This window comes from Aspergillus candidus (genome assembly GCF_002847045.1).
Source record: "Aspergillus candidus strain CBS 102.13 unplaced genomic scaffold BDW47scaffold_15, whole genome shotgun sequence".
Classification (NCBI taxonomy): domain Eukaryota; kingdom Fungi; phylum Ascomycota; class Eurotiomycetes; order Eurotiales; family Aspergillaceae; genus Aspergillus; species Aspergillus candidus.
In genome coordinates this window covers 188,789-216,217 of record NW_020194020.1, presented here as the reverse complement: position 1 = coordinate 216,217, position 27,429 = coordinate 188,789, and the positions used below count along the sequence as shown (strand labels likewise).

At 51.5% G+C, this 27,429-nt stretch overlaps 12 protein-coding genes across 12 annotated transcripts; 8 read left to right on the top strand and 4 right to left on the bottom strand.

Annotated features, from left to right (window-relative positions):
- Positions 1-2,165: 2,165 nt before the first annotated feature.
- BDW47DRAFT_131025 (glycoside hydrolase family 7 protein) lies at positions 2,166-4,055 on the top strand (the record flags this gene model as incomplete). The annotated part of the gene is made up of 3 exons (XM_024817229.1): positions 2,166-2,777; positions 2,847-3,233; positions 3,291-4,055. The coding sequence occupies exons 1-3, from the start codon at positions 2,562-2,564 to the stop codon at positions 4,053-4,055; spliced, it is 1,368 nt and encodes a 455-aa protein (XP_024673154.1). The 5' UTR covers positions 2,166-2,561.
- A 908-nt stretch (positions 4,056-4,963) lies between these two features.
- Positions 4,964-6,656, bottom strand: BDW47DRAFT_116779 (cytochrome P450; the record flags this gene model as incomplete). The annotated part of the gene is made up of 3 exons (XM_024814987.1): positions 4,964-5,103; positions 5,169-6,262; positions 6,328-6,656. 3 exons carry the CDS (start codon positions 6,654-6,656, stop codon positions 4,964-4,966), a joined length of 1,563 nt encoding a protein of 520 aa, XP_024673153.1.
- A 706-nt stretch (positions 6,657-7,362) lies between these two features.
- On the bottom strand, positions 7,363-9,201 carry BDW47DRAFT_131022 (putative GABA permease; the record flags this gene model as incomplete). The annotated part of the gene is made up of 6 exons (XM_024817228.1): positions 8,905-9,201; positions 8,679-8,846; positions 8,266-8,615; positions 7,968-8,210; positions 7,489-7,878; positions 7,363-7,398 (listed from the first exon to the last, which is right to left on the bottom strand). Exons 1-6 carry the CDS (start codon positions 9,182-9,184, stop codon positions 7,363-7,365), a joined length of 1,467 nt encoding a protein of 488 aa, XP_024673152.1. The 5' UTR covers positions 9,185-9,201.
- Positions 9,202-10,355: 1,154 nt separating this feature from the next.
- Positions 10,356-10,793, top strand: BDW47DRAFT_124769 (uncharacterized protein; the record flags this gene model as incomplete). The annotated part of the gene is made up of 1 exon (XM_024816302.1): positions 10,356-10,793. The coding sequence occupies one exon, from the start codon at positions 10,356-10,358 to the stop codon at positions 10,791-10,793; it is 438 nt and encodes a 145-aa protein (XP_024673151.1).
- A 557-nt stretch (positions 10,794-11,350) lies between these two features.
- On the top strand, positions 11,351-13,481 carry BDW47DRAFT_131021 (GMC family oxidoreductase; the record flags this gene model as incomplete). The annotated part of the gene is made up of 7 exons (XM_024817227.1): positions 11,351-11,658; positions 11,714-11,828; positions 11,886-11,986; positions 12,016-12,323; positions 12,377-12,511; positions 12,569-13,328; positions 13,382-13,481. The coding sequence occupies 7 exons, from the start codon at positions 11,351-11,353 to the stop codon at positions 13,479-13,481; spliced, it is 1,827 nt and encodes a 608-aa protein (XP_024673150.1).
- A 35-nt stretch (positions 13,482-13,516) lies between these two features.
- BDW47DRAFT_131020 (fungal specific transcription factor domain-containing protein) lies at positions 13,517-15,336 on the bottom strand (the record flags this gene model as incomplete). The annotated part of the gene is made up of 3 exons (XM_024817226.1): positions 13,517-14,156; positions 14,239-14,641; positions 14,703-15,336. The coding sequence occupies 3 exons, from the start codon at positions 15,334-15,336 to the stop codon at positions 13,517-13,519; spliced, it is 1,677 nt and encodes a 558-aa protein (XP_024673149.1).
- Positions 15,337-15,617: 281 nt separating this feature from the next.
- On the bottom strand, positions 15,618-16,838 carry BDW47DRAFT_116775 (AAT-domain-containing protein; the record flags this gene model as incomplete). The annotated part of the gene is made up of 4 exons (XM_024814986.1): positions 15,618-16,304; positions 16,358-16,503; positions 16,551-16,725; positions 16,803-16,838. The coding sequence occupies 4 exons, from the start codon at positions 16,836-16,838 to the stop codon at positions 15,618-15,620; spliced, it is 1,044 nt and encodes a 347-aa protein (XP_024673148.1).
- Positions 16,839-17,157: 319 nt separating this feature from the next.
- On the top strand, positions 17,158-18,228 carry BDW47DRAFT_116774 (polysaccharide deacetylase family protein; the record flags this gene model as incomplete). The annotated part of the gene is made up of 4 exons (XM_024814985.1): positions 17,158-17,213; positions 17,278-17,472; positions 17,520-17,700; positions 17,755-18,228. The coding sequence occupies 4 exons, from the start codon at positions 17,158-17,160 to the stop codon at positions 18,226-18,228; spliced, it is 906 nt and encodes a 301-aa protein (XP_024673147.1).
- Positions 18,229-19,359: 1,131 nt separating this feature from the next.
- BDW47DRAFT_103738 (2-(3-amino-3-carboxypropyl)histidine synthase subunit 1/2) lies at positions 19,360-21,472 on the top strand. The gene has a single exon (XM_024812151.1). It carries the CDS (start codon positions 19,439-19,441, stop codon positions 21,182-21,184), a length of 1,746 nt encoding a protein of 581 aa, XP_024673146.1. The 5' UTR covers positions 19,360-19,438; the 3' UTR covers positions 21,185-21,472.
- A 207-nt stretch (positions 21,473-21,679) lies between these two features.
- BDW47DRAFT_103737 (uncharacterized protein) lies at positions 21,680-24,867 on the top strand. Its single transcript, XM_024812150.1, has one exon. The coding sequence runs from the start codon at positions 22,000-22,002 to the stop codon at positions 24,520-24,522; it is 2,523 nt and encodes an 840-aa protein (XP_024673145.1). The 5' UTR covers positions 21,680-21,999; the 3' UTR covers positions 24,523-24,867.
- Positions 24,868-25,608: 741 nt separating this feature from the next.
- BDW47DRAFT_103736 (putative nucleoside-diphosphate-sugar epimerase) lies at positions 25,609-26,401 on the top strand. Its single transcript, XM_024812149.1, has one exon. The coding sequence runs from the start codon at positions 25,668-25,670 to the stop codon at positions 26,127-26,129; it is 462 nt and encodes a 153-aa protein (XP_024673144.1). The 5' UTR covers positions 25,609-25,667; the 3' UTR covers positions 26,130-26,401.
- A 172-nt stretch (positions 26,402-26,573) lies between these two features.
- BDW47DRAFT_103735 (NudC domain-containing protein) lies at positions 26,574-27,373 on the top strand. The gene is made up of 3 exons (XM_024812148.1): positions 26,574-26,838; positions 26,900-27,221; positions 27,277-27,373. Exons 1-3 carry the CDS (start codon positions 26,599-26,601, stop codon positions 27,306-27,308), a joined length of 594 nt encoding a protein of 197 aa, XP_024673143.1. The 5' UTR covers positions 26,574-26,598; the 3' UTR covers positions 27,309-27,373.
- The last annotated feature ends 56 nt before the right edge of the window (positions 27,374-27,429 follow it).

The window sequence follows — 27,429 nt, the reverse complement described above, 5'->3', positions numbered from 1 at the left end:
GGTTGGTCAAAGAATCGGAGAGAACCTCAACGGTTCGGCTATACCAAGCCGTGGCCATGGTTTCGGGTTTTTGTTCCCACGTGGGATGTTTATATATGAAATTCTGCAGGGTCTATTCACAAAACAAAAATCAATGCGATCTAGGAAAAGAACGAGGCTAGAAGAGAAAACAGAAAGAATGACAGCTGCAAAGAAGAGAAAGAGAGTTAATAGAAGTGGGATCAGAGTAAGTCTTGTGGCGATTACGGAGGTTGAAAGGACAGGAACAATGATAATGCAGCGGCAGTGCCCCGGCATTCAGGCAGTCATTCTCGTCAGCCGAGGTCGGCCTGATTGAGAGCCTGAGGCCAACACTCCTGCCTGGACATTGATATTGACCGTTCTGGAACCATCTCCAGTCACTTCTCACTTCTCACGCTGCTATCTTCCTTCCGGTCTTGTTTTCTCTGACAACGCGCACAGATTAACAGACAGAAGCATATTATCCAGTGTGTTCCACCACATCCCATCTATGGACTGCCAGAACTTGGTCCATGCCTGGGCAACACCGTCCGTCCAACTTCCCCAGACGATACAGAGAACTTTGAACGGGGAAGGAAGGGGTAGCTCTCGATAAAAATCAACAAAGTCTTTGTCAAACACACAAGAACGAAAAACAAGAAAGCAGAAGAAGAAGAAGCGGTCAGAAGGAACAATTTCCCAGAGATCCGGGGTAAATGAGAAATTTACATCTGGACCATGAGCGATCCGCCGGAGGAAATATCTCCTCGCCGAGTTTCAGAGTGGCAAGGCGCCAAAAACCTCAGATGACTTATCATTTTTCGTAACGGAGCTGAAAGTGTTCACTTTGAAACCGGGAGATTCCCCTGACATCCCCCATCCCCCACCTTTCGATCATGTGTGGCAAGATCTAGAGGAATGCGGATAGTGCCCCGTCTGCTTCGCCATGGCATGATTCCGGCTAAATCAGGCTCAGAGGATGGCAATGCTTGCATTCTGGCGCTAGGATGATTCCATATGGAAATGATCGGCAAGGTACGGCATCGTGTTCCTGGCTTGACGAGTTGACGGCGGACGATCGGAATCTTCGGGACTTCTTTCGAGGAAAATTGACAAAAACAATCCATGCATTCATCCTGACTCAGAGTAATCCTCAGATCATGAGATCACTGCATGGATCACCCCGCACCCTACGCTACTCCCACCGACACACTTCACTGTTGACAAGTTTTATCGAAAACTTGTGCCTGTATCATCTAAGTAAGGCTCAAGGAAGTAGTGACTCGCGAAGGAAGACGCTACTAGTAATCCATCCGGGAACCTGTCAACACGCAGCTTCAGACGCCGTGGATTTATCCTGCGACCTGGGCAAATCAGAAGATACAGTAGCTGTTTGGATTTGGGCCTAAGGATCGGTTCAACACGGACATTAATATTTCCTATCATCTACCATTCGGGTGGCTAAATTGGTCAGACGCCTCTCACCACATGGCGCTGCGTTGCAAAAGCCTCGGAAGCCACGAAGCGCGGGGCAATCTAAATCAATTGATATCATTGATGGGAAGATCTACCCCCGCAAACCAAGGATTGAAAGGGCTAACGGGTCCCTTAATCATCCCGCAGTCCCCATTGCAGCCACTTGTGCTTCGGGTTCCCCACAACGCCCAATAAGCGCCACATATTGTCACCTCGTCACCATCCTTAGTGCGGAGACCCAACGTTGATTCGTCCTATTCCTTCATAGGGATTGTCGGTCCGTATGGGATTTTCAGATCCTACCCCGGATGATCTGAAGAACTCACCTGCTGCAGATGTACCTTGGGTTGAGGACTGGTGGTCCAAAAAAGTCACGGCAGACCTTCAGGGTTCAATTCTTCAGTGTTTCGCGTGTGTTTCTACCTAGCATCGAGTAATCATTCTGTAACCAAATGGCATGTGGAAGCCGGTCTGGCTGAAATCCAGGATACGCACGCTAGAGATCCACGGAAAATCCAGCGTTGGTTGACACCGTTATCAAGCTCCTTAATCTACCGACGTAAGGACTATAGCTTAACTCCCCACTTCTCGGATACCCGATGGGGCCGATGGTGGCTACTGTCATGCAGAATCGACTGCCTGGACTCTCGTCTCGTACAAAAACGGCCCGGAGTATCCTCCGCGACCATCATCCTCAGTCTACATCTGATATTCTTCTTGTCGGTGGCAAATGAACTCATCCGGATTGATTAAATTATTGCCATTAGCACCCAGACCCCACGGCTTGGCAGCAGGAGCTAATCTAACCCTGGTCATTTTGTTGAATGGAAGTGTGTCTCCGATCTTATCAGTGCTCCAACTTCAGTGCCTGTGTGAAACAGGTCTCCAGCGGCGTAGCGGTCCGCGACACCGGTCATGGAGAGGAGTGTTGATTCTCCGAGACTGGGAGAGAAGCTATTCTTGAAATCCCCGTCCCAGAATGGCTATATAAGGAGCCGTCCGCTCGACTCGGGATAATAAAAAATCATCTCTGCAAGACAGACAACACAGAACAACTCAGACACTCTTTCAGACTTCCATTCGAAATGCATCAACGATCGCTCCTTATCACCGCTCTCCTCGCTAGCGTTCGCGCCCAACAGGCGGGAACGCTGCAGGAGGAAACTCACCCTCCCATGACTTGGCAGGAGTGTGCTGAAGGCGGCGAGTGCACTGAAAAGAGCGCTTCCGTGGTCATCGATTCCAACTGGCGCTGGCTGCACTCTCTCGAAGGCTCTGACAACTGCTACACGGGAAATACTGTAAGTATTCCCTAAATTCGTTACACCAGAAAAGTGTATCATCATGGCTCACTGGACCAAACGATATAGTGGGACGAGGAGCTCTGCCCGGATAACAAGGCCTGCGCCTCGGGCTGTGCCTTGGAGGGGGCGGACTACGCCGAGACCTATGGTATCACTGCCGAAGCGGACTCCCTGAAGCTCCAGTTCGTCAAGGGTGAAAACGTTGGCTCGCGTACCTATTTGATGTCGGAAGACGACGAGACGTACCAGATCTTCAACCTCAAGAACAAGGAGTTCACTTTCGACGTCGATGTCTCGGAACTTCCCTGCGGTCTGAACGGAGCCCTGTACTTCGTTTCGATGGACGCCGATGGTGGACTGGAAAAGTACGAGGGCAACAAGGCCGGTGCCAAGTACGGAACCGGCTACTGTGACTCCCAGTGCCCGCGTGATCTGAAGTTCATCAACGGCGAGGTAAGACCATTCACGACCCACCAGCACTAGGCAAGAATGCTGACCGTCTAAAATTAGGCCAACGTGGAAGGCTGGGAGCCCTCTGAGGGTGACAAGAATGCTGGTGTCGGTGGCCACGGCTCCTGCTGCCCCGAGATGGACATCTGGGAGGCCAACAGCATCTCCTCGGCCTATACCCCCCACCCTTGCGACACTGTGGAGCAGACTATGTGCGAGGGCGATGACTGCGGCGGCACCTACTCCGAGACCCGCTATGCCGGCACCTGCGACCCCGATGGATGCGACTTCAACGCCTTCCGCATGGGCAATGAATCCTTCTATGGCCCCGGCAAGACCATTGACACCAAGTCCCCGATGACTGTCGTGACCCAGTTCATCACCGCCGACGGCACCGACAAGGGCAAGCTCTCCGAGATCAAGCGCTTCTGGGTCCAGAACGACAAGGTTGTCGCCAACGCTGAGTCCAACATTGAGGGCGTCAAGGGTAACTCTGTCACCACCGAATTCTGCTCCGCCCAGAAGACCGCCTTCGGCGACGATGACATCTTCACCCAGCACGGTGGCCTCGAGGGCATGGGTGACGCTCTGGAGTCCATGGTCCTGATCATGAGCATCTGGGATGACCACTACGCCAGCATGATGTGGCTCGACAGCACCTACCCCGAGGATGCCGCGGCTGACAAGCTCGGTGCTCCCCGTGGCACCTGCGAGCCCCACGCTGGTGACCCCGAGAAGGTCGAGAGCGCCTCCGGCGATGCCTCGGTGACTTTCTCCAACATCAAGTTCGGGCCCATCGGCTCGACCTTCAAGGCTCCCGCCTAAGCAACCAAACCAATCCCAAGGCACCACGCCCTGATGTCTACCAGGGATGCGATGTCCGGACAATCACAACAAGAAGACGACCAATTTCTTGGTTAAGTTTCAACGAAAAGCTTGTACATAAGGCCCTGGACCCGAGACTCTTCCGTTCTTCTTTTCTTTTTACCCTTCTTCTCTGTTTCTATTCTTCTGAATCCTCTGGATAGGGTCAGTTACCATTACTGCTTCCTTTTCGGATTGTATTCGACCCCTTTTTATTTCTTGTACCTTTTTATCTGTTCTTCATGTATTTAGTGCAAATGAACATTTCAAGTTTTGGGAAAATTGATTTTACTCTGCAATGCGAATAAATACTATATTTGGTGCATCCACTAATACCTTATCTGAACACGAAAGATTCTCCGGTGAGTCTCTCGAAGAGGAGATTCTCTCATGGCACAGATCTATATGGTGCTTTATTCCCAATGCATGGCCTTGAGCTCCCTCACCATGACGGTAGCACACCGTAGGAATACCATCATTCCCAGCAGTTACTACCAAATCAAAAAAATTAAAGCTCAGTAGTAATAAGATAGATTGGAATATAGATTTGGGGAGACCGAGATTACAGCGGAGAAAGCCCACTGCTAGGGGCTTTCGAACTGGCCTCAGAATATCCTACTACATAACACCATTGGATACTGTCGCGATGGTGCCTAGAGAGTAGTGTGGTGGTCCAATCTCAGCTCTCGTCAGCTTGCTGATGATACCGATATTACTTATGTGATCTCCCAGTAGAAGGAAGATATAGTAAAGTTGGCTTGTAATCGCTGCCATGGAGACAGGAGATGAGAGATTCCACTCGGTGAAAAAGCGCGCAACCTTGGAGAGCTATATCGTAGCCCATGTACACAACCATTGAACAAGCCAGTTCACTCCAAAACGTGAAATTTCAATTCAAGACGATGTCCCTTGGGAGACGAAAGGTAGCCATCACTTGGGTCCATGTCTCCTTGGTCATGAATGGTGGTTGTAAAGTTGGAATAGATGCTTGCGAACAACAATTTTATGGCTGGTTTAGAGTTAACATATGACTATTGAACTTCCATTGCTGGAACAAAACGGTGTTGTACTCACAGTAATGGGCAAAATGTATTCCAAGACACATTCTCCCACCGCTGCCAAAGCCCCAGAACCATTTCCTCATGACGGCCAGTTCGTCCTGCGATGCATCGAGCCATCTCTCAGGCTTCCAAGTGAAAGGATCAGGGAACACTTCCGGCGTGCGGTGCAGAACAGACGCGTATGCCTGCACAGTCGTTCCTGGAGGGATGTTGTGATAGCCACCTAGGGTGCAAGGCCGGGGCACCACCCGAGGTTGACCGCCGGGCACGGAGGGCCAGAGTCGTAGTGTTTCCATCAGGACAGCATGGAGGATTGGCAGCTTGTCAACATCCTGTGCGCTTGGCATGCTATCAATTTCGACGCTTTCCCTGGGTATATACTTCAAGGGTGGGCTAAGCCTGCGCAATTCTTCTTGAAGCCTCGTCTGCCACTCGGGACGTCGGCTCAGCTCGTACAGCAGGTAAGTGCTGGTGTTGCCACTTGTCTCGAAGGCACCAGAGTTCAAAGAGAACATGTCACTTGCCAACGGTAGCCGTCGTGGGTAGGACTTGGGCTTTGCATCAACCTCACTCATCCCTTTCAGGGCCTGTTCAAACGCCACGGGCAGCTCCTCTGGGGAAAGCGGTTCCCCACTCGCTAGAACTTGTTGGGCTCTGTCGCACTTTTCCAGATTCCAGTCTTCAACACCCCTGAACCCGTCGAGCACGGATTTGGGAATAAGATGGATGCCGAGCTTCTGAAGCACGTCTATCAGACCTGGGAATTCGTACTGCCAGAACGTGTATTTAGATATTCCCAGAAATCCATCAAGGTAGAATCTCCTTTCCTTTTCGTCCCCAACCAGGTTGCTCCGCAGCGACCGACCAAATTGCCACTGTACAAAGGTGTCCAGTAGATACGAGTAGTTGAGCTCCAGTACCTCGAGTGCTCTATCTTGGGTGGCCGCCTGGTAAATCAGGGGTAGAAGGTGCCCGAACAGAGTCTCTCGAGATGAGGCACGAACGCTCTGCGATGACATGACAGACGACTTGGAAAAGCAGCTTGCCAAAAACTTTTTCTGAGCCGCATGGGTTGCGTTGTCTTTGATGGTGAATAGGTTGCCAGTTCTGTTGACAATCAGCATGACTCTATCCGTATCGATCAGCAAAATGCATGCACTTCTCGTTCATACCCATATACAGCAAACCCATTGAAGTAAAGATCTGGCTTTGGAAACCCTCCATTGTAAACCGTTTTCAGCCCATCTTCGAAACAGTTGAAACTGACCAGGCTGGGCGCAAGTCGGATTGCGGGGCCCTTCCTCATATGTTGCTTGTAGACTTGGCCGTTCTCTTGTTTTGTCCACTTCATCCAGAGAATCCACAACGGACTGAAACTGCATGTCCAGTGAGCATTGGGGATTTTGGCGAGGGGAGAGAAGAAGGCTGGGTATAAGATGAACTTGAAGGTCGCTGCTAGTACAGCAAGCAGCGCGAGGGCGGCGTATAAATGAAGCTCCATCTTGTTGGATGAGACCAGGAACGGTGAGATAGTTTCTGAAGTGGAAGACTGTCGGCGTTCGGGTCGCTAGCTTTATAGTTAGTGGATTATCAAACCGACCTACGAACCTGACAAGATGTCATTGAAATCCCATTGTTCGAGCTCTCGTAAAGTGACATGCGAGATCTGGTGAAGTTCGAAACACTACTAGCATGCTTGGTAATAATCTGCACTGTAAGATAGTCCGATCAGCGCACTTTTTGACCAAATGGAGTTGTTGATTGAGCTAGACGCTGCGACTCATCCCCCAGTTCGCCTAGACCAAAAATCCATATATCAAGCAGACTTCGGGTACAAAGTAGCATAGGTTCTTCATTTAATAGATTCACAAATGCATTGAGATTGGATTTTTAAACTTTAGAAAGATTGCATGACGCAATGAAGCTAGTGGGAATGAACTATTGGGATAAAGCAAGCATATTGTAAAAGAACTATCTGCAACACGAGACTTACTTAGTAGTCTTATTATTGACTTCTACAACTCGATGCTACTAGACTAGTACTATAAACAAATAGATACATTATATCGCCTTTTGGTTCCAGCCCTTACATTTAGAAAGAGACTTTGAAAATAGGCATCATTGATATCCAAACGAGTCCAGCGCAATAGTTATTCAATTTCATCCCCAAGAGCGTTGCTTTCCGATTGACTGGTGCCGTATATATGCTAAGGTACAACCTCAAGTCCCTGTATTACGATTTTCTAGTCTGGTCAGTCGTATATACGCATAGGTACCAAGTCGCGAGGCTGGAATTTCAAATGTAGGGGGAAGGAGAGGAAAAGAGGTCCTACCGGCCCAGAGAATGTCTTATGTTTGCCCCCGCACCAGGAGACCAGAATCAAGAATGATATCCCAATAATAACCACACTAACATAGTTCATACTAGAGACTGTTGTCGGAAGAGACGTGGGAAAGCAGAATATAATCGTAATAAACGGTACCCAAAGGGCCGAAAAGGCGTTACATAGCCGTCCGAGGTACGGACCCAGAGCAAACGAGCGCTTAGGCAGGATGCGTTCTCGACCTCGGAACAAAATTATAGCCTGTGGCACGGCATATGTCAGATTAAGAGACAGGATGGACATGGTTATGAAACTGTTGAAAGCTGTTGTAGATCCAATATAAATCAGCCCGTAGATGATGATGGCGACAGAACACCCCACTGTGGCATTCACGGGGGCCTGTTGTTTAGTATGGACCCGAGCGGGGAGTTTGAGTACGGAAGTCCCTCGTCGCGAGCAAATGCATATGCGAGTCGCCCGGTTGTCACTATACAAGACACCAACGCGCCGCTGTAGACAAAAAGAACCCAAACAGTGAGCACAGTGGCCGCGGAGTGACTTTGGGTGGCTTGCAGATAGATTGTATAGATTGGAATGGACGATGAGGCGACGGCACTGTTGTCTGTGCCCGCGAATAAGAACGCAACTGTCCAAGGAAAGACCGTTGTGGCGCCAATTAGCATTGTTAATCCCATGGCACGAGGAACATCGCGTCCGGGATTTGGAAGCTCCTGTACAACGTCATTGAGCAAACATGGCGGCAGACGGGCGGTTGAGGTAGCATACCTCTGCGATATGGCACGCTCCATCGATAGCCAAATACGCATACATAGACGTCCCAAGCCCAAGAAGAAACGATGTACCGTCATTCCAGCCACTGAGGTTTTTGTAATCGAGAAAGACCGCTGTCGCGGATCTTTTATGTTTCTGCGTCGCCAACACAGTGACAAAACTGGCGACAAACCCGAGAAAGCTGCTAATAAACATAACAATTTCTCCTCGGGGGAGTGCTCGTGGCAACAAGCAGACAATTGCTGTTGAGATAAGGACCAGGGCGGTATATATCAGATATGTCTGCCAAGGCTCTGGGGTGTAACTTGGGTTGTAGATGCTGGCCAGGTTTCCAGTCATCTGTGCTGCAAATATTCATCAGTTTGCTCTTAGTGCTTTGATAAACTCGCTCAGCCAAGTGGACCTACCACAGACCACCGCAGTGGATGCACTGGTGAGAGCCCATGCGATCACACTCAACCATCCCATTGCAAAAGCCACCGGAGCACGGTATCTCGGAGAACTAACCATATAAGCAAAATGATATTGCCCGCCACTGGATGGATACGCCGACGCAAGCTCGGCCAGGCCCGCCGCTGCATACCGTCACAAGTCAGAAGAATGATGCCTTCCAACCAGACGGGGATGTCTTACTGATCAAGGAACTGGCAATAGAGGCACCAACGAGGCCAAAAAAGACAGCTGGACTGCCTCCCATCAACAGCGGGGTGATGAAGGTGGCCGAGTATCCGAGCCATGAATTGGTCATGCTAAATCCGAGTGCGAGCGTAGAAAGAAGGGAGAACTGGCGAGGCAGTTCCTCTTGGTCGTCTCCCATTCGCGAACCAGTATGGTCGCTATCTTCAGTCGCCGAGTCAAGCTGATCTGGCGTCTTGGGCATTTTGGATATGGAAAGAGTGGTGCAGTCCGCCATTGGAACATAGGTCAAAAGCTACAGGACAGCCGACATCAAGAGAGCAGACGAACATGGGAATTATTAGTATATGGCGCCGATTCATGGTATCGTAATCTAGGTGTAGGTCTGGTTATCAGAGCGATAAGTGTATGTAGCATGGGAGCATCTACCAAGATGCGCGATTCCCTGCGCTGATAGCAATTCACCGTTGACGTGAAACTTTAAATAAGTGGGTCTACTAGGGTCTTGGGGCTCATTTATATACTCCTTTGGGAATAGTATTGAATTTGAGATGGTCATGACTCCGCAATCCCGCAGACTGCAGCAGCTGATGCCGTTCCATGTGGCAAACTGCTAACTCTACCCCAGAGCGAGGAACTCTATCAAGCTCAGAATTTGATACGCTGAATCCTTACCGAATACTGGGCTTCACATTAACGTGAACAGCCCCGATATTCGTATACACATCGAGATCAGCGTCCCGGTTCTCTTCCATGATTGCAACCAGTTGGTTCAAAATCTCTCCTCGGCCCAATCCGGAGAGATTCCTCCGGGCTGGTCAAGTCAGTAAGCGCTGATCTTGTGAATTTGACTATTTTGTTGACATCTTCTGCCGTGGCTCCAGAGACAGAGACTATCCTCAAAAGTCTGACATGGTGTGTCAGGATTGCAACGTCGTCGTGCGAGTGCAAAACACAAGGATGGGGGGGGAGTCTACTGACATTGTGTCTATTTCTATCTCTAGATATCCGAGTAATAACAGCGCGTGAGCAGTATTCGTCGGGTGGATATTCCGATCTAAGTTCAGCAGCAATTTGATGGGATATACGAAGCATTACTTCACTGCCACCGGAACCGAACTATCATAGCACCATCTATCCTTCTGACCATAGTAGACAGACAGGCCGCCAATTATGACGACTGATTGTAAGCACTGCGTGCAGTTGAATTCGATGACAGGAAGCTAATCATATTCCCCTCCCAGCCAACTCATCTACCTGCCCAAAGCGGTATAATGCAGATTACTACATCCAAGGCCGCTACTTTCTTATCTACAACATTCATCGTAGACTTTACCAGGCTTTTTAAGAAGCCCGATAGCTGTAAACGGCCGCAGCATTGAACGGGTTCATTGATTATATACCCTTTTCTTCTCAAGCTCCTCCCACTGTACTACTCCAAGACCACCATGTCCGCCGTCACTTCATACAACTACCCAGGCTACGAAGAGCTCGGCAACATCTTCAACATCTCGGCCGCCGTCTCAATCCCCTCTAACGCACGCATCGTCGCCACCTCTGGCCAGATCGCCGACAACCATGATCCCCTATGGGGGACGCACGCGGAGCAATTCGAAAAATCCCTGATCAATATCCAGCGGTCCCTGGCTGCCGCGTCGCCGCACATCAACGACACCAGAAAGCTGTGGGAGGGCGTCTTTTACGTCACCTCGTTCCATGTGGGGACTTTGACGAGGGAAGAACAGCTCCAGATTGCTGCGGTTGCGAGAAAGTACTTCGGGAGGAATAAACCGGCCTGGGCGGCGATTTGTGTCAGTGCTCTGTTTCCGCCGGAGGCGTTGGTGGAGGTTCAGGTTCAGGCTGCGTATTGTGATGGCGATGAGTAGATATTCAATTATCAATCAATTAATCCATATATAGCCACCTGTCTGTAGGCCCCTTTGATGAGTAGGTGTTTATTTTAAGTACTTGACAATGTATTACGCACTACTGTAGTACCCTCATGACCAGGCATATCTGCAAATTACCGACTCGTACAAGTCCCGCCACGCATAGTACCCTTCTGGGTTGGACAAAAGGCTGGCCTCGCCAGCATTGGAAGCGTGAGGCGTAGAAACCCTCGGCAAACTAGTACGACGGTTCCTACTGTTGTTTATCATATATATCATCCGCATTCCTGTTTGGGTTAATAAATGATACGCGATCAAGCTTTAGGGCTAGCTACTTGAGGTACAAGGTCGAGACCGATCACTTGCCTTTTTAGGCAAATATACAAGCACACCAGGAAAACGTCTGTACTATCACCAACAGTCAAGTTGAAGTTATCGACATCCAGGAAACAGGGGGGAGATTTATTCCAACTGAAAATGCATAGAACGCCCATCCCAAACATCGATCGCGAGGCTCAACGCAAACGTCCAAACACCTGTGGAAAACCAAGACGATGCATTCAGGAAAGCAAGTTGACCCCGGCGCCATCGACGGCCGTATGTTCGACTTCATCGTCTGTGGAGGCGGCACGTCGGGTTGTGTCATCGCAGCACGCCTGGCACGGATTCCGAACATCTCCGTGCTCCTAGTAGAGTCTGGCAGAGATTCTGGGTTGGCGCCGGAGGTCCTGATTCCGGGACACTATGTCAAGCAGCTCCAGGAGGACAAAGCGGGCCTTTGGGAGCTGGAGACCGTCCCCCAGCGACACTTGAATAATAGACGCTTGCTGTTCCTCCGTGGAAAACAGCTGGGAGGGAGTTCGTATGCATCCACAATTGTCTTTCTTCCTTTTTTACAATTGCTTATCGTATGTCAGCGCGGTAAATTATATGGCTCTTGCTCGAGGCCCGGCGGCAGACTACGATGAATGGGCGAAGTTGACTGGTGACGCTGGGTGGAAATGGGACAATGTGCTCCCCTTGATGAAAGATGTTCGTTCGCCAGTCTCCAACTCGCAGAAGAGCATGCAACTCACATGCAATGAATAGCTCGAGGATTTTGACCCAAAACTACCACCAGGGGCGAGTGATTTCGCACAGCCTAAGGCTTCTGTTCATGGATCATCAGGGCAAGAGAACCCCAGACGTTCGTTGGAAACCCCGACTAACATGAAATTAGGCCCCTCAAGGTCGGCTTCGGGAAGGAGCTGGTACCGGGCGTGAATACGTTCTTTCAGGCATGTGTTGAGGTCGGAATGCCCATGTGCCTGGACAACAACTCTGGGAACCCCGTGGGAGTCGGACTGGCGCAGTTCAATGTTCGTCGAGGCGAAAGAAGTTATGCCGCCAACGCCTTCCTGGACCATTCTGCTCGTGCTCGTTTCCGAAATTTGACAGTTCTGACTGATACTGAATGTGACAGGGTTTGCAGCGACGGCCGGATCGCCACAGGTGTCGATCTATATCACAAGGCGACTGAAAAAACAGGTAGGTGCGTCTATATGGTTGTCGCTCGATAGCTAATGCTCAGTTGTTAACAGTCCATGTGAGATGTCGCAAAGAGGTAGTGCTTTGCTCAGGAACGTTTGGGTCTCCTAAGATCTTGATGCTGTCAGGCATTGGGCCCCTCGACGTACTGCAGAAGCACGGGATTCCTGTAGTCATAGACTCACCAGGTTCGTCAAGAAATACAGTCACTTGGATTGACATGAAGCTGACGTATATCAATCTAGGATGCGGTCGAAATATGCTCGACCACTCCATCATCACCTGCGAATACAAGGTAGACGACAGCATCCCAGCGCATAACCAAATCTTCCTCGACCCAGGGCTCTATGACCAGGCTAAATCCCAATATGCCGACAGCCGCACTGGACCTTTAGCCACGTACGGATCCAGCGGCTCCGTGTCATTTCCAAGGATCCAGAGGCTGTTTGAATCCAAAGAGTTTTCTGATCTCGATAGCCACACTCAAGAATTCCTACTGGAACCCACCAGACCCTCGGCAGAAATTTGGCTAGGGTCTGGCCCGTCCGTTTACGCAACTGATGATCCGTCCAAGAGCTACATCACCCATGAAATGCTCATCCAAAATAACCTGTCCAAGGGCACGGTGACCATTCGATCGCGAGATCCACGCGATCCTCCGCTGGTGGATCCGAATTTTCTCGCTCACCCATTTGACAGGCGTATCGCTATTGAAACCGTCCGGGCTGCTTTGAAGGTGGCCAGTACAGAGGCGTACCGGGGAACAATTGAGACTCTTGTGCATGGCCCCAAGATCGACATTGGAGTCACGGACCCCGACACAATCAGAGACGAGGATTTGCTGCAGTTTATTCAAGATAATCTCGACCAAGGCTATCACAGTATGGCCACCTGCAAGATGGGGAAACGTGGCGATCCGACTGCGGTTGTCGAGGATGGATTCTGTGTGAAGGGAATGCAAAATCTACGTGTGGCTGATCTCAGCGTGTGTCCCATTCTGACATGGTAAGTCGTTCTGTCCCTCTGTAAGAATCGACTGGTTAACACGTGCTGAACAGCAATCATACGCAAATCAACGCTTACTTGATAGGCTTACGCTGTGCGCAAGAGCTGGAGAAGCAGTACAAGGAGATCCCAAAGCGGACCGGGAAATTGTAGAGGTGGCTTCTCGTTATATTAGCAGGGCAGAGAACTTAAATGAGAAGCAGATTGACATTTCCAGATCCCAACATCAAGTCTAAGTATTTCGTAGACCGTTCACTGGCCCATACGCCCTCTAAGATGTTTAGCGCGCTTTGCACGTTGCCAAATCCGCCGGATGTCTGCATGCATCGTGCTCGCTCTCTTAGCCACTCGTGCCGTTCGCTGTCCCGGGTTTCAAGACCAGCATGGAAAAGCGGCCAAAGTAATTGGTCAGACCATCCTGAGGCCGGAGGCGTAGATCTTGCATGGTAGAAGACGCTTGAAGCCAGCCAATCGATCTCATACTCGTCGGTCTCACATTGAAACAGCCGTATTACATATAGCAGGATCGCATACCTGTAAGCCTCTGTCAAGTGAAACCAATGCTTTCCTCGGTCTGATTGAGCCGGGCTTTGCAATAATCTCTGCTTGATCTCTTCCACTTGGTGTAGTGTCTCTGGCGACGGGGACTCCGCAATGCACTCGCCCTTATAGAGGCGGACGGCCTCGCACACCAGTTGGAACTGCTCCGAGGTGCATGGGAAAACATCAAAGCTCCAATTACGACCACTCCCATTTAAAAACCCTTCTACATCTTGGGAAGAGAATACGGGCTGTCTTGAATGTGAAGCAGCTGCCATTATATCTAGCCTGAAAGCAGAGAGAATTAGACAGGTCAGCACGTTGGAACACGCGGCAAACAGGATCACATCTAGGGGGTTCCACTACCCACCAGACCAGATACTGTTCCACAAAGCAGCCAAGGGTACGTTCAGAATCACGTAATTCAATCAACTTCTTGGCTCCCCAAAAGTGAGATTCGAAGTTGGAAAACCCTCCTTGGCAGATGTCGCAGAGGCAGAGCATGAGGATCGTCGCGATAGTTGCAGGGTGTTTGGCGCGCGATTCGGAATACAAATCTTCTTGGAGACGCTTCATTGCCTTGCCTTTGAATCTTAAGAACTCGGGCAGGAACTGGGTTGTCCCGAGTCGTGTGTTGAAATGGCACGCTGCCAGAGCAGCACACGCATACAGTAGAGACGGTACCTCAGTGGCAAGGGGGAAAATGTAGTCACGGTATGGATTTTCGGGGGCGTAGTTATCCACGCACAACTTGGGAACAACTTCGCAGAGATCTGGAGATTAACATGTCAGTATTTACGTTCAGGTATTTGCAATGTGGCAGGGAGTCCTTACGGTACTCCAAGATGAAGTTCAACTCCACTGGGATACGTAATAGATCGAGTCCAAAGAACAAAGACAGTTTCGAATATGAGGATAGTTCTGATTCAATAGGTGCATCACAGGGCATATTGAAATCGGGAGCCGGGTCTAGTATTCCACTGTCTAAGAGCGCATGATCAGGCTCTTCAGGCGGAGTAGTGCATAGTAGTGGGTCAATTTGCGAGTCTGCATCTATATCCCACAGCGAAAATTCGACGGGCCGCGGAGCAGTCGAGTCGTCATTGCGAGTCACCTCATTGCTGGGTTGGGAATCATGATTATCTCTTCTCCTTTCAGCGGTCGGTCCAGCGGTCGGTTCAGCAGCTGACGAGTCAATAGAACACACCGGCGGTGGTGCCTGTGATGAGGGGCCCCGTTGAGCATGTCGCGATCGCTTTTGTCGCTTCTCGCCCGAGCCTGAACTGACCGGAACAGTTTTGCCAGCAAGTCTACCTCTGCTTGCTAGTCCCGACCACCGCAGCAAGTAGCCCTCGCAAGTCAGGGCATTAGACTCACAGGTACCACATGCAGGGAGACGTCGGTCGCAGCGCCGTCCTCGGCGGCGGCATGTTTTGCAGGCCCTTCCGGACAACTGGGAGGTCGACATGGCCACAACCTGGCGAGAATAGAGGTGGGAAGGGAAGTAAGAGGATCGAAGGACAAGAAATGATAAAGTATACCGTATAGATAAGATTAACGAATGCGGGGAAGCCGACACCAGCTCTTATCTCGTCGCCTCCAACTGCCTGTTAGGGTTTACGGGGACCGGAATTTGGGGTACTGTGGATACTCCCTACGGCGCAGGTACAATGATAAGCCACCCTCGTAATCATATGCAGTATCTGTAGTGTGGCCCTTCTAAGTCCACTGTTAAGCCTCAAATACATCTTAGAAATCGAGCTCTATTGTCTCCTCGACTTGACATGGCCGTCCAAGACGCACAGTGGCTCCTTTGCTTCGCAGCTCCATGACAATGCTAAACAGCGTAGCGTCCATTCCCAGCGGTCCCTCTTCATATCGACAGATCGAATACGGAAACCCTTCATGGTCATCTAGCATTTCCATGATATCCGCCATGGTTGGTCCCTTTTGACCTGTCGAAGATACATGTTTGAGGGCCAACTGCTCGATCCGCCGCTGTCGTCTAGGCGAGTCTACCAGCCAATTTGCATCTACAACACCACGGTGCGGTAGCAGCAAGTGATTCGCATGGAAGATCTGACCCTTTCCATTTGTCTGGATAGTCTCGATCGTTCGTGCTGTTACCTCGAGTCCGAAAGCCTTTTCTTGGTCAGCAATTAGAAAATGCGCGGATGCACCAATTCCAACTTCTTTCAGCTGCCGAGCAGCCGCGTCCGCTGACAAGCTCTCCAGCGCCGCTCGAAGCCCAAGGTGGACTGGAAGTCGCGACGGATCACAGCCGGGCGCTTTAATAGCATTGAGACAGACGCCAACGCCCAGTTCATTGAGCCCTATCTTGCCAATAATCCCTGCTTCCGTGATCATCTTGATGCGAGGCCCTGTGTCACTGACGATATTCAAGACAAGGAGGTTCTGCTTTTGCTCCTCCATCCACTATCTCAACATGAGAAGGTGGCTGCAGCAATTCGGGTTCAAGAAAGACTCACATCCCAGTTCTGTGCCAAAAAGGAATATCTGTCGGTTTTCCAGTACAAACTCGTGCACCCATCGTTGAACATCCCAAACGCAATTTCCGTACGGATATTGAGGATCACAATGTCAATCAGTGGCATCTGAGAACCATCCGCAATGCCTTCGTTTTTTAGTCACGGCAAATGCGAGTTAAGTCAACCAACTCACCCTGTATCTCGCTGTAGTAATGTGGCCACTTTCGCTTCATCTCCCTCTTCCAGTCTTCTGCGATTGTGCGAACAACAGGCCACTTGAGTTTGCACGTATGGGCAAACATCTTTTTATAGAATGAGACACTCCGTTGAACCATTTCCATTGCGCCAACTCCGTGTGCGTGTCCAAGCTGATATGCTGGTTAATATTCAAGACAAAATCCCAGCTTGTCCTGTCAATAGATAAGTATATAATCCATGTACTTACTTCATACGGCGTTCCATGGCAGTGTACGGTTTTCATCTTGGTGACTGAACAAGTGAAAGAAGCACTATTCTCAGGTAAATGAGTGTCAAGATCAGAAACAGTTGTGTGATGATATATGACAATTCAATTCAAGATGTATAAGGCTTTGTAGTTTCTCGCCCTACTTTTCTCCCTTGTCGAAAAGGCTCAATGGCTGCGCTCAATCTTTGCCCGGTTTAGGAAGGTCGTTCAGCGGCCCTACCTCAAGATCGCAAAGATTATATACACATCGGCGCTCCTGGCCTTTCGACTGTTTAATAATTGCATGAATTCGTTGCTTTATTGACGCTATCAGTGCTTACTTGAACTATTCAAGATGGGAAAACGTGTGCTTGTAGGCTACGGAATCGACGTCGACGCAGTTAGTGGATGGTATAGTCCAGCATTTTCAACATTTCTTTCTTTCGTTTTTGTTATCACAACTAAATGGCAATAGGATCAACTCTGAGAATGGCTCTGCGCCCGATCTGACAGACATGTCCCGTGGCATCTTCGGTGCAACGGTGGGCATCGATCGTCTACTCAAGTTGCTAGATAGAAACAACATCAAGGCATCTTGGTTCGTTCCAGGGCACTCAATAGAGTCGTTTCCAGACCAGATTCAGAAGATCAGAGACGCAAACCATGAAATGTATAGATCCCCCCCCTGGTTGGCTTGTCGACTGCTAATTTCCGCAGTGGTTTACATGGCTACTCCCATGAACATGTCAACGCTTTATCGGAACAGCAAGAGCGAGAAGTTCTCGCCCGCTCCATCGAAGTGGTCACGACGTTTACTGGAAAGCGTCCGAGAGGATGGACCGCGCCCTCCTGGAAGACTTCTCCCCGTAGCATCAAGTTACTGGAGGAGGCCGGCTTAGTAGGATTCCAGCTTTATGGTGCCGACAGCGCAGGAAGCTAACTTGGACTACAGGAGTATGACCATTCATACATGCATCACGACTCCCAGCTATACTATGTCCCGCAATTCCCAGAGGACATCAAAACAACAGATCTATCGAAGCAAGCTCCCTCCTGGATGGTCCCTATGGGACAGCTAACTACCAGCAAAATCGTTGAAGTCCCCGCGAACTGGCACCTGGATGACTGGCCCCCCTTTCAGCTTGAAGACGGGCCGTCGCACGGATATGTCGACCCTCACGTTATTGAACGACTCTGGAAAGATCAGTTTGACTTCCTCTACAGCGAATATGAGACCTTTGTGTTCCCGATCTCGATCCATCCGCAGGTCAGTGGGAAGCCACAGGTTCTGCTCTTGCATCAGAGATTGATTGACTATTTGAATGCCCATGAGGGGGTCGAGTGGTGTACCTTTGGGGAGATGGTGGATGAATTTAAGGCTGGAAGGATCGGGGGTGTACAGATAACTGGCGGTGTAGGGTCATGACTGTCTTGATTCTAGCAAGTTGGTTTGATTAATTGATAGGTCAGTCAGTTGCATGCAGCTTTGGAAGTATAAACACATGTAATGAAGAAGCGAGATCATTCTGTTGATGTAAGTAAAGCTCTAAGATAGCCCGTTGCCGAGGTGGAATATTTATCGTATCGTATCATGACCCTTATGACTGCCCATTGCCCAGCGCGACAGAATCGAAATAATTAATTGATAGATTAAAAGCAGCTATCTTCATAGGTTCTAGGGTAAAGATGCTTAGGGTAACAAGCGGGAAAGCCATCAAGATAACGATAGTCGAGAGGTACGTGGCAGACAACAATCTGGCTTAGCTCTTAGGCCAGACATCCACCAACGCAACTGGCCTATCTACTAAAGCCTTGATAGATTCTTAGGCTCCTTATTCTAATAACAGTGCAATGAAAATCCATTCCAGGACATACTATCAACACGGAGGGCAGACAGTGGAACCCAGAGCACAGAGTCCCGTTGGAAAGGCTTCTGCGCGAAGCATGACACTCCCTGTCAGGCTCAACAGACATGAGGCATAAATCAGACTGAGCTAAAATAGCATCTGATATCGGTGTTGTTGGGGTGGATATGGTAACTTTATCACTCGTAGGGCACGCTAGCCAAAAAAGGGCAATATCTGAGATAAGTTCCTCTTTCGACACTCTATATATCAGGATAAGGAACGTGACGTAATAATATAAGATCCTCCGGAGTTGGACATTGCGTTTACTCGGGCCTTGAGTTTAAAGAGCTCGATATCGCCGTAGCAGACTGATGCCGGAAGATCATCTATCGATACATATTTAGAGAGGTAACGGATTAGCCGGCTGGGGTGGATCTGTAGATAATACCACACTCGGAAGACCACTAGGATTATTGATGATGGGATCGGTAGAATTTCAATACCATTATTCAATTCGCATGCAAATCAACGATACAATATCAACATATGGTGCAGGTAATGTGTATACTCTCAAAGTAATTGGCACTAGTGTTATTGGTTCCCAAGCGGATGGCGGGGTGAAGATTGAATAGAAGTGGGGGAAAAAATAAATGGGACGATTTCCGCGATTTTTTTTTCTCCAAATCAACCACTTCAATACCACCACCTACCGACAAACGCTCTCTAACAGCCGAATTCTCTCCACCGCTCTAATAATTCTCGCCTATTCTTCTAAATAGTGAATGCGAAATGACAAACGAAATGGAGGCCGCCCCTGTCCTCTCAACGCCGGATGATCGCATCCTGGAAGCCACCGAGCCCGTCGCCGCGCAGGATGGACACCGCACTTTGTCGGACGAGGAGCTCTCGATTACCTACGATATCGAGCGCACGTTGAAGGAAATCCGCCAAGCCCGGTACAAGCGCATTGCGCTCCAGTTCCCTGATGATATGCTGCCGGATGCGCCGCGGGTGTTCCAGCTGCTCAGTCGGGGTCTGGATGCCCGACGCGCCGATAACGATGATAACGGAAATGCCCAGGGTTGCAGCGACGCGGCAACCAAGGTCGATAGCGATTGCGGCGGTGCATGCCTTGCGCAGTCGGTGGCCCAGCTAGACGTGCAGGACCAGAGCTATGCGCCGAAACTCTACATCTTGGGGGATACATCCTACGGAACGTGCTGCGTGGACGAAGTCGCGGCGGAACATGTGGAAGCAGACGCCGTCGTGCACTACGGCCGGTCGTGCTTGTCGCCAACGGCCCGACTGCCAGTGATCTACGTCTTCACCCACAAGCCCCTTCCTCTCGGGCCCGTCGTCCGGGCTTTCAAAGAAACCTACCCGGACCCTACCGCCAAGGTCATCCTCGCGGCCGATGTCACCTACACCGACCACATCCCCACCGTGCACGCGCGCCTGACAAGCGAAGGCTACACCAATCTGTACGCGACGGAGCTGGTCCACGACCCGTCATCCGCGATTCCCAACCGGACGGTGCCGGACTCGGTGAAGGGCGCACCGGACACCCTGACGGAGTGGCAGCTGTTCCATCTCTCGGACCCGCCGACCGCCCTGCTGCTGACCCTCGCGTCGCGCCTCGCGTCGATCCATATCTACCCTACGGATCGCCCGGCGAGCGAGACGGTCAAGCCGCTGCCAGCGTCGACGGGGCTCGCCCTGCGGCGTCGGTACGCGATCCTAACGCGACTCAGCACGGAGCCGATCTTCGGGATCCTGATCAACACGCTCAGCGTCAAGAATTACCTCCACATCGTGGAGCACGTCAAACGACGGATTGCCGAAGCCGGCAAGAAAAGCTACGTGTTTGTCGTGGGCAAGCTGAACGCCGCCAAGGTGGCCAACTTCAGCGAGATCGGCGGCTGGGTGGTCATCGGCTGCTGGGAGAGCTCATTGGTGGACAGCAAAGACTTCTGGAAGCCGGTGATCACCCCATTCGAGCTGGAGCTCACCCTCAAGGGGGATGAGGAGCGGGTCTGGACGGGGGCCTGGCAGAGTGACTTCCAGAGCGTCCTGGACCAACCGTCTCCAAACCAGGAAGAAGGCCGACCCGACAAAAACACCAACCAGGACGACGGCGCGCAAGACGACAACGAAGACGACATGTCGGAAGAGGAATCCGCCCCGCCCGAGTTCGATCTGCGCACCGGTCGATATGTCTCACACTCGCGCCCGATGCGGAACCCTGCACCCCGCGTTTCTGGACAAGCCGACGAGGGGGCACCGGCGGGCAGCGGGCCCTCCGCCGCGCGGGCTCTCGCCAGACGGGCCAAGGGCGATTTGGCGATGATCGGCGGGACCGTCTCCCCGGGGGCTGAATTTCTAAGGTCGCAACGAACCTGGAAGGGGTTGGGCAGTGACTTCGATATCCAATATGAGGAGGAGGGCGAGTCCGAGCGGGATAGTACGCTGGTGGTGGAAGGGCGCAAGGGCATCGCAAGGGGATATACGGTAGGAGAGGCAAACGATCGGCACTAGAGTTCCCGGCAAGGAATTTAACCTCGTTAGACTCGATAGACTATGATCGCATCAGCGTTTGAATTGATTTTCCATCTCCCCCCTGGTTTCCACCATGTGCCAATAAAGTCAGAATAATTAGAGTTCTATTGATTCCTGAAGAGTTAATAGGAGTGGTGATAGTCGTCGCCTTGGACGGACCCCATTCCCAGGGCGCTAACAGGCCAATAATAACCCCCTGTGATGATTCATGGGTCAAGCTCCGTCCTACCTAGGGGAGCCAAAGGGAAACAATGCAGCAGATGAAGGAGAGAAATGATATGAATCATAGCAATGAATGACAGCAGTGAATGACTATGACTGGAGTGAATACTGAATGAAATGACTGAAAGAAGGAAGTGAATGGATACCTTAGGTAGAGATAGCAGTGGAGGCGACCTATCACATGATGCAACCTCAGGCAGATCCCGGACGTTGGATTTGATCCCAATTGTGAGTTGTCAAAGCCACATCGGAGCACCATTTCTCCTCTCTGCTTCTCCCAAGAATCCCCCTTCCCTTCTTTTCTTCCCTTACACTCCTTTCTCATTCTCCCCTTTTATCCTTGGTGGAATTCATGCGGTTGTCTTGACTCCTGGGTGTATCTCGTCCTTCTGGCGCTTCCGTTTCCCTCCTTATCATGTGCGGCATCTTCCGCATCCTCCGCTGTGCTCGCGATCTCGCGTCCCTCTGATCTTTGGAAGTGCAAGACAGAGTGGAAAGAATAAATTGAAAATCGAAAAAAGAAAGATAAAAGAAAAGACCAAACCAAAAGAGAAACAACTTCGGACAACATCATGACGTCCATTCGTGATGTGACCGCGGTGGATAGCCGGGATCCGGGCTCTCTGGACATGAAGGAGGATGACACCGGCCCTGCCTCACAAGGGCTCGTGGAGTCGGCGCGGGAACAGTCGATGCCTGCGCAACGGGTTCTCTCCATGTTTGAACGAGTCCTGACTACTAATGCCCCGATCCTGGAATCCCTTCTCCTTCAGATCCCGACCGATACCATTGTCAAGCTATACCATACCTCTCGCTATCTGCGGACCTTCTTGCGATCCTACCCCACAGCATGGAAATATCTCTCCTTCCGCCTCTTCTACCCGTCGGGCACTCCGTCGCCCCTCCGGCTGGCCGTCACTGAATCATCCGATCTGGCGACCCCCCGTCAGTCTCGCCCGTATGCGCTCGATCAGCTGTTGATGAACGTGGTGATCCCCTTCAGTCCCTGTCTGCGGAGCCTGGAGCTGGATAACACGGCCGTGTCGGGTCAGATTCTCTTCTCCACCGTCCTCTACGCACGGCGGGAGACTCTGGAGCACCTGTCCGTCCGCGGATGCAAGAATGTCTCGCTCAAGTACCATATCATTCCCTACCTCACGATGTTCGGACTGCAGTACGATGTGGATATGGGGAAGAGCATTGGCAGCTCGCCCTCGATCAAACACCTGGCGCTCAAGAGCTTGTTCACATACCGATGCCGCCACCACCGCAGACGACCGTACCTGTCCTCCTCCCTGGCCCGAAAGGATTCAGACTCGGAACCGACCCACGAACTGGTGAACCTGTGCCGGAAGCTGGGAATTTGGACCGACACGGCGTGGTGCTCCACCCCGGCGGCACGGTGTTTCCGGAGAAGAGGCTATGTCTCCATGCGGGTGCCGCAGGGGTCGCCAGAGGTGTGGGTGGTGTTTGACCGGCTCTGGCGGTCGAAGAACTGGATTGGCCCGGTGGACACCGGCTCCCAGTCGCTTCGGAAGAATGGAAAGCTGTGGGAACACCAAGAGACCGGCTGTTTCGGGGAAGCCCTGGGGACGGGCGAAGGGGGAGACCTTGGGGAGGGCAGGATGAAGCCGGCACATCTGCGTTGGAGTCACCGACGCTTTGTGGAGAACGTCCGGTGCGACCACTGCGGCGACGCGATCCCCGAAAGGTGTGAGCAATGCAGCATCCTGATGCACTGCGTTGGGTGTCGAAAGACCCTCTGTGCCAGCTGTGCCTATGAACGACCCTACGTCCACCACGGTAGCCACTCGTCATCCTCTCGCGATAAGGCAGCCTCTTTGTGGTGGGCGCCCAATGCGTCGGTGTCACCGTGTCTCATGCACGACCCTCACGTCAACTCGGACCACGGGAATCCAAACGCCTCGTTACCTTATCCGTCGCTGAAGTTCCACTGGTGCTGCACGGAGCCCATCTTCTCGGGTGGTGGCGGGATCAGCATTGGGACGCCGAATCGGGATGTCGACCAGGTGCGAGCTGCGCCCCTGCCCCGTGGACAAGGGTGGGAGGATCTGGAGTATTCAGCGCAGGAGTGGAGCAAAACCTTCCCCAAGTACGCGTATGGGGACCCACGGAAGCCCGATTACACACTGGAGACAGGTCACATCGCTATGATGAAGTGGCTGTTGGGACCGCCAGATCGTCAGCCGACGGCCTGTCCGCGCAATCTGTGCCAAGACTGCTACGACACACCGCAGTGGAAGGTGCACTGCAAGAGCTGTTCGAAGCCCCTGTGTATTGAACACGACCTTCGCGGCCTTCGGTTACGGATCTGTGGCTATCGCGATCTTACGCTGGAGAAGCTGACCATTCAAAATCGGTCGGCGTCCAGCAGCGAGCCGACCGCTCCCAGCTCGTATCCGTCGCCCCACGTCCCATATACCCATACCGTGCCGGAGTTCGAGCTACCCTATCGCACGCAGCGAGCGATCGACTCAACGACCAGCAGCTTCACCGAAGACAACCAGGCGGATGGGATCGTCGGCGAGAGCACGTCAGCCCCGCACGCAGCTGGCGCGGCACTGCACGGGCGGTCCCGGAGCTTCTCGGTGTCCAACTCGAACCGATCCCGCTCATCGTCGCCATCGTCCGTGTACTGTGAGTCACCGACGGAGCCACCCAAATGGCAGGGCTGCCAGTCCTTCTTCTGTCCGCAATACCGGGCAGTGGGCGATCACCGGCAGCGATGCGGCAGCGAGATGCGGGAATGCACGAGTTGCTCGGTGTACGTGTGCCAGGACTGCGTCACGGCGCACCCACCATGCAGCTGCTCCTACTGCGAGGTGAACTACCTCTGCCCCAACTGCCTCAAGCTCCGCGAGCGTGACGGGACCTGCCGTCGGTTAGAAGAGGAGAAAGCGCGACAGGAGCAGAAGTGGATGAAAGACATGTGGGCGCTGGAGGGAATCCTGGGCAACAAGTTCGCGAACGAAGTCGCCGAATACGCCAGCCAGTTCTTCGACACGGTGGAGGATGAGTCCACGCCCGAAGTGCAAGATCCTCACCAGGGGCCAGACTCCACCTGCGGTCCATAGGCGGGCAGCTGCGGTTTATGAATGGCGCTGAACATACTCTTTTTCTTCTTTTTCACTTTCTTTCTTTTTTGTTATTCGGATGAATGGGACAGGGGGAAAGGCGTTGGAACAGAGTTTTCGCATGGGAGGGAAAATCACGCTGAGAATAGTACCCAGTCTTGTTTGTTCTTCGAGCGATGTCGAGTGCACTTTCCTATTTGTGGAGTTTGGGGGGAAGGTCCACGGTTGTCTGGAGTATTTATTTCCTCTCTTTTTTCCACATCAATCTCACGACTTAGCGAGTCATTGACCATAGGGCATTCGGAGATCATTGTTGGTAATCATGCAATGCACAAAGTCAATATGGTGTCATGGTATACATGTAGTGGTCGTTTACATAGATGGAGCTGTGTAGATACAGCATAAACCTCTAATTTTACAATGATGCCATCTTCAACATAGTTTTCCCTCGATGGAGAGCCTGCTATACTAGTCTACATGAATATAGGCTCTCAGAGAGTATCTACGTTGCTTGATCCATATTTAACGAGTTCTCGCTATAGAGCGTTATACTGGCACCGGGGAAGCCCTAGGCGGCTATAGAGCAGATAGGGTTTACTACTAACAACGTACGAGCGATTAAGATGTCATCACCGGTTCTTTTTCCAAGAATAATACGGGTACCTAGAAGAATCTTTCTAGAAAGCCCAGTCAGTCCTCACCATGAAACAACTACACCAGATCGGTGTGAGATCAAGGATGCCAGGCACCCAGATTTGGCCCCCAACCACCTAGTATGTCAGTGTAGCCTACTAGTCCCTTCGTATCTAGAGTATTTCTCCCAGGACGATTCAGATCTTGACATGACGTGGTCAAACAGTCATGCCTTATACGGGTTCAAATCCCGTTGGTGCCCAATACCTCCGCGTCATTTACGGGTTATAGATAGAACATGACCTCCCTTACATGCGCTGGCCGCGATAACCTCAACCCGCAGATCGGATCGGCGCAAGCAGCAAGGCTGAGTCAAGATGGCTGTGCAATCCTCTGAACTGATACCTAGGGAGTATATCTACGATATTTCCCCATAATTCCAGATAGATTATCTACTCCTCCCCACTCCCAAATCTACTCCACCACCCCACAACACTACATACAGACATACAATGAAAATAATCCTAACAGGGACAACCGGCTTCGTCGGCAAAGAAGTCCTCGCCCAATGCCTCTCCCACCCATCCATAACCTCCATCGTGATCCTCACCCGACGAGACCTCCCTACCACAGACCCCAAAGTGCAAATCTACCGCATGCAAGACGATGACTTCCTCTCCTACTCGAGCCCCCAGTTGATAGCCGCCCTGCGCGGCGCTCACGCCTGCATCTGGACACTAGGCGTAGTGCCGTCGCGAGCGTCCGACGCACAGACGACGCGGAGAGTCACGGTGGATTTCACGGAGCAGGCTGCGCAAGCCTTTACCAGGACCTGCTCCGGGAGGGGGAGTCGCTTCCGGTTTGTGTATTTGAGCGGGTCCCTGGCGGAGAGGGATCAGTCTAAGTCGTTGTGGTTTTCGGGGCCGTATCGGCGAGTGCGGGTTTGTTTCTCCCCCTCTTTCTGGGCAGACTGAACGGATACCGACGAGAGCGCATTGATAACGATTATTTCTAGGGCGCGGGAGAAAATGCCCTCCTGGCACACGCCACACTCCACGGTGATACCTTCGAATCATACATTATGCGACCGGGGTTAGTGTTGAACAAGACTACCAGCGTCGTGGATCTCGTGCGCGGACTAGCACCGTCAGTGCGCGTGGATGTGCTCGCGCGGGCGGCGGTTGATATCGCCGTACGTGGGAATAGGGAGAAGATTTGGGAAAATGGGATGATTGGGGGGTGGAAGTCGACTCAAGTTACATAGACATAATCTCTTTTCAAGTAGATAAGAGTAGAAAGAAGTATAATGATAGAATGTTTTTCCCAAAGAAGAAATCCAGGCCCCACTATTTATCCGCCCGAGCTTCCCCCACCTTTTTTATTTTCTGGACATCCCATCATCCCACTTCTGTATGTCTACCGATTGAACAATTCAGTCCCAACATGTCTTCCGAGCAGATCCCCACCCCAGCTGAGACCGCCGAGCGCGAGCACGAGGAGAAAGAGCGCAAGGCCAGAGAAGCCGCCGAGCAGGCCCAGCTGCCCTACAAATGGACGCAGAGCATCCGCGACGTGGACGTGACGATCCCCGTCGCGGGGACGATCAAGGGTCGTGATCTGGACGTGGTTCTCACCAAGACGAAGCTGAAGGTTGCGATTAAGGGGCAGGAGGCGTTTATTGAGGTATCTCCTATCTACAACAACTAAACTAATGGAGGTGAAAGAGAAGCTAATCAGAGTACAGGGCGACCTCCCCCACCCGATCATTGTGGACGAATCCTCGTGGACGCTGGAAACGACGTCTCATCCCCCCGGCAAAGAAGTATCGGTGCATCTGGACAAGGTCAATAAGATGGAATGGTGGCCGCATGTGGTGACGGGCGCGCCCAAGATTGACGTCACGAAGATCACGCCGGAGAATTCGTCGCTGAGCGATCTGGACGGGGAGACGCGCGCGATGGTCGAGAAGATGATGTATGATCAGCGGCAGAAGGAGACGGGTGGGTTGTCGAGTGAGGAGCAGCGGAAGAGGGATATTCTGAAGCAGTTCCAGGCGGAGCATCCAGGTATGTTTTTCTCATGAGGGTTCGCCATGAGGGTTTTTTATACTGATTGGTCCAGAAATGGACTTCTCCAATGCGCAGATCGGATAGAGGTTAGGTATTCTTACGGTGTATGAAGTAATGCATATCATTGAGTGCTCATCCTTTATCTCGTATTGAGTTATTCTTAGTCAATCCACTGGGAGGGCGAATACGAGTTCCCCGATCGGGT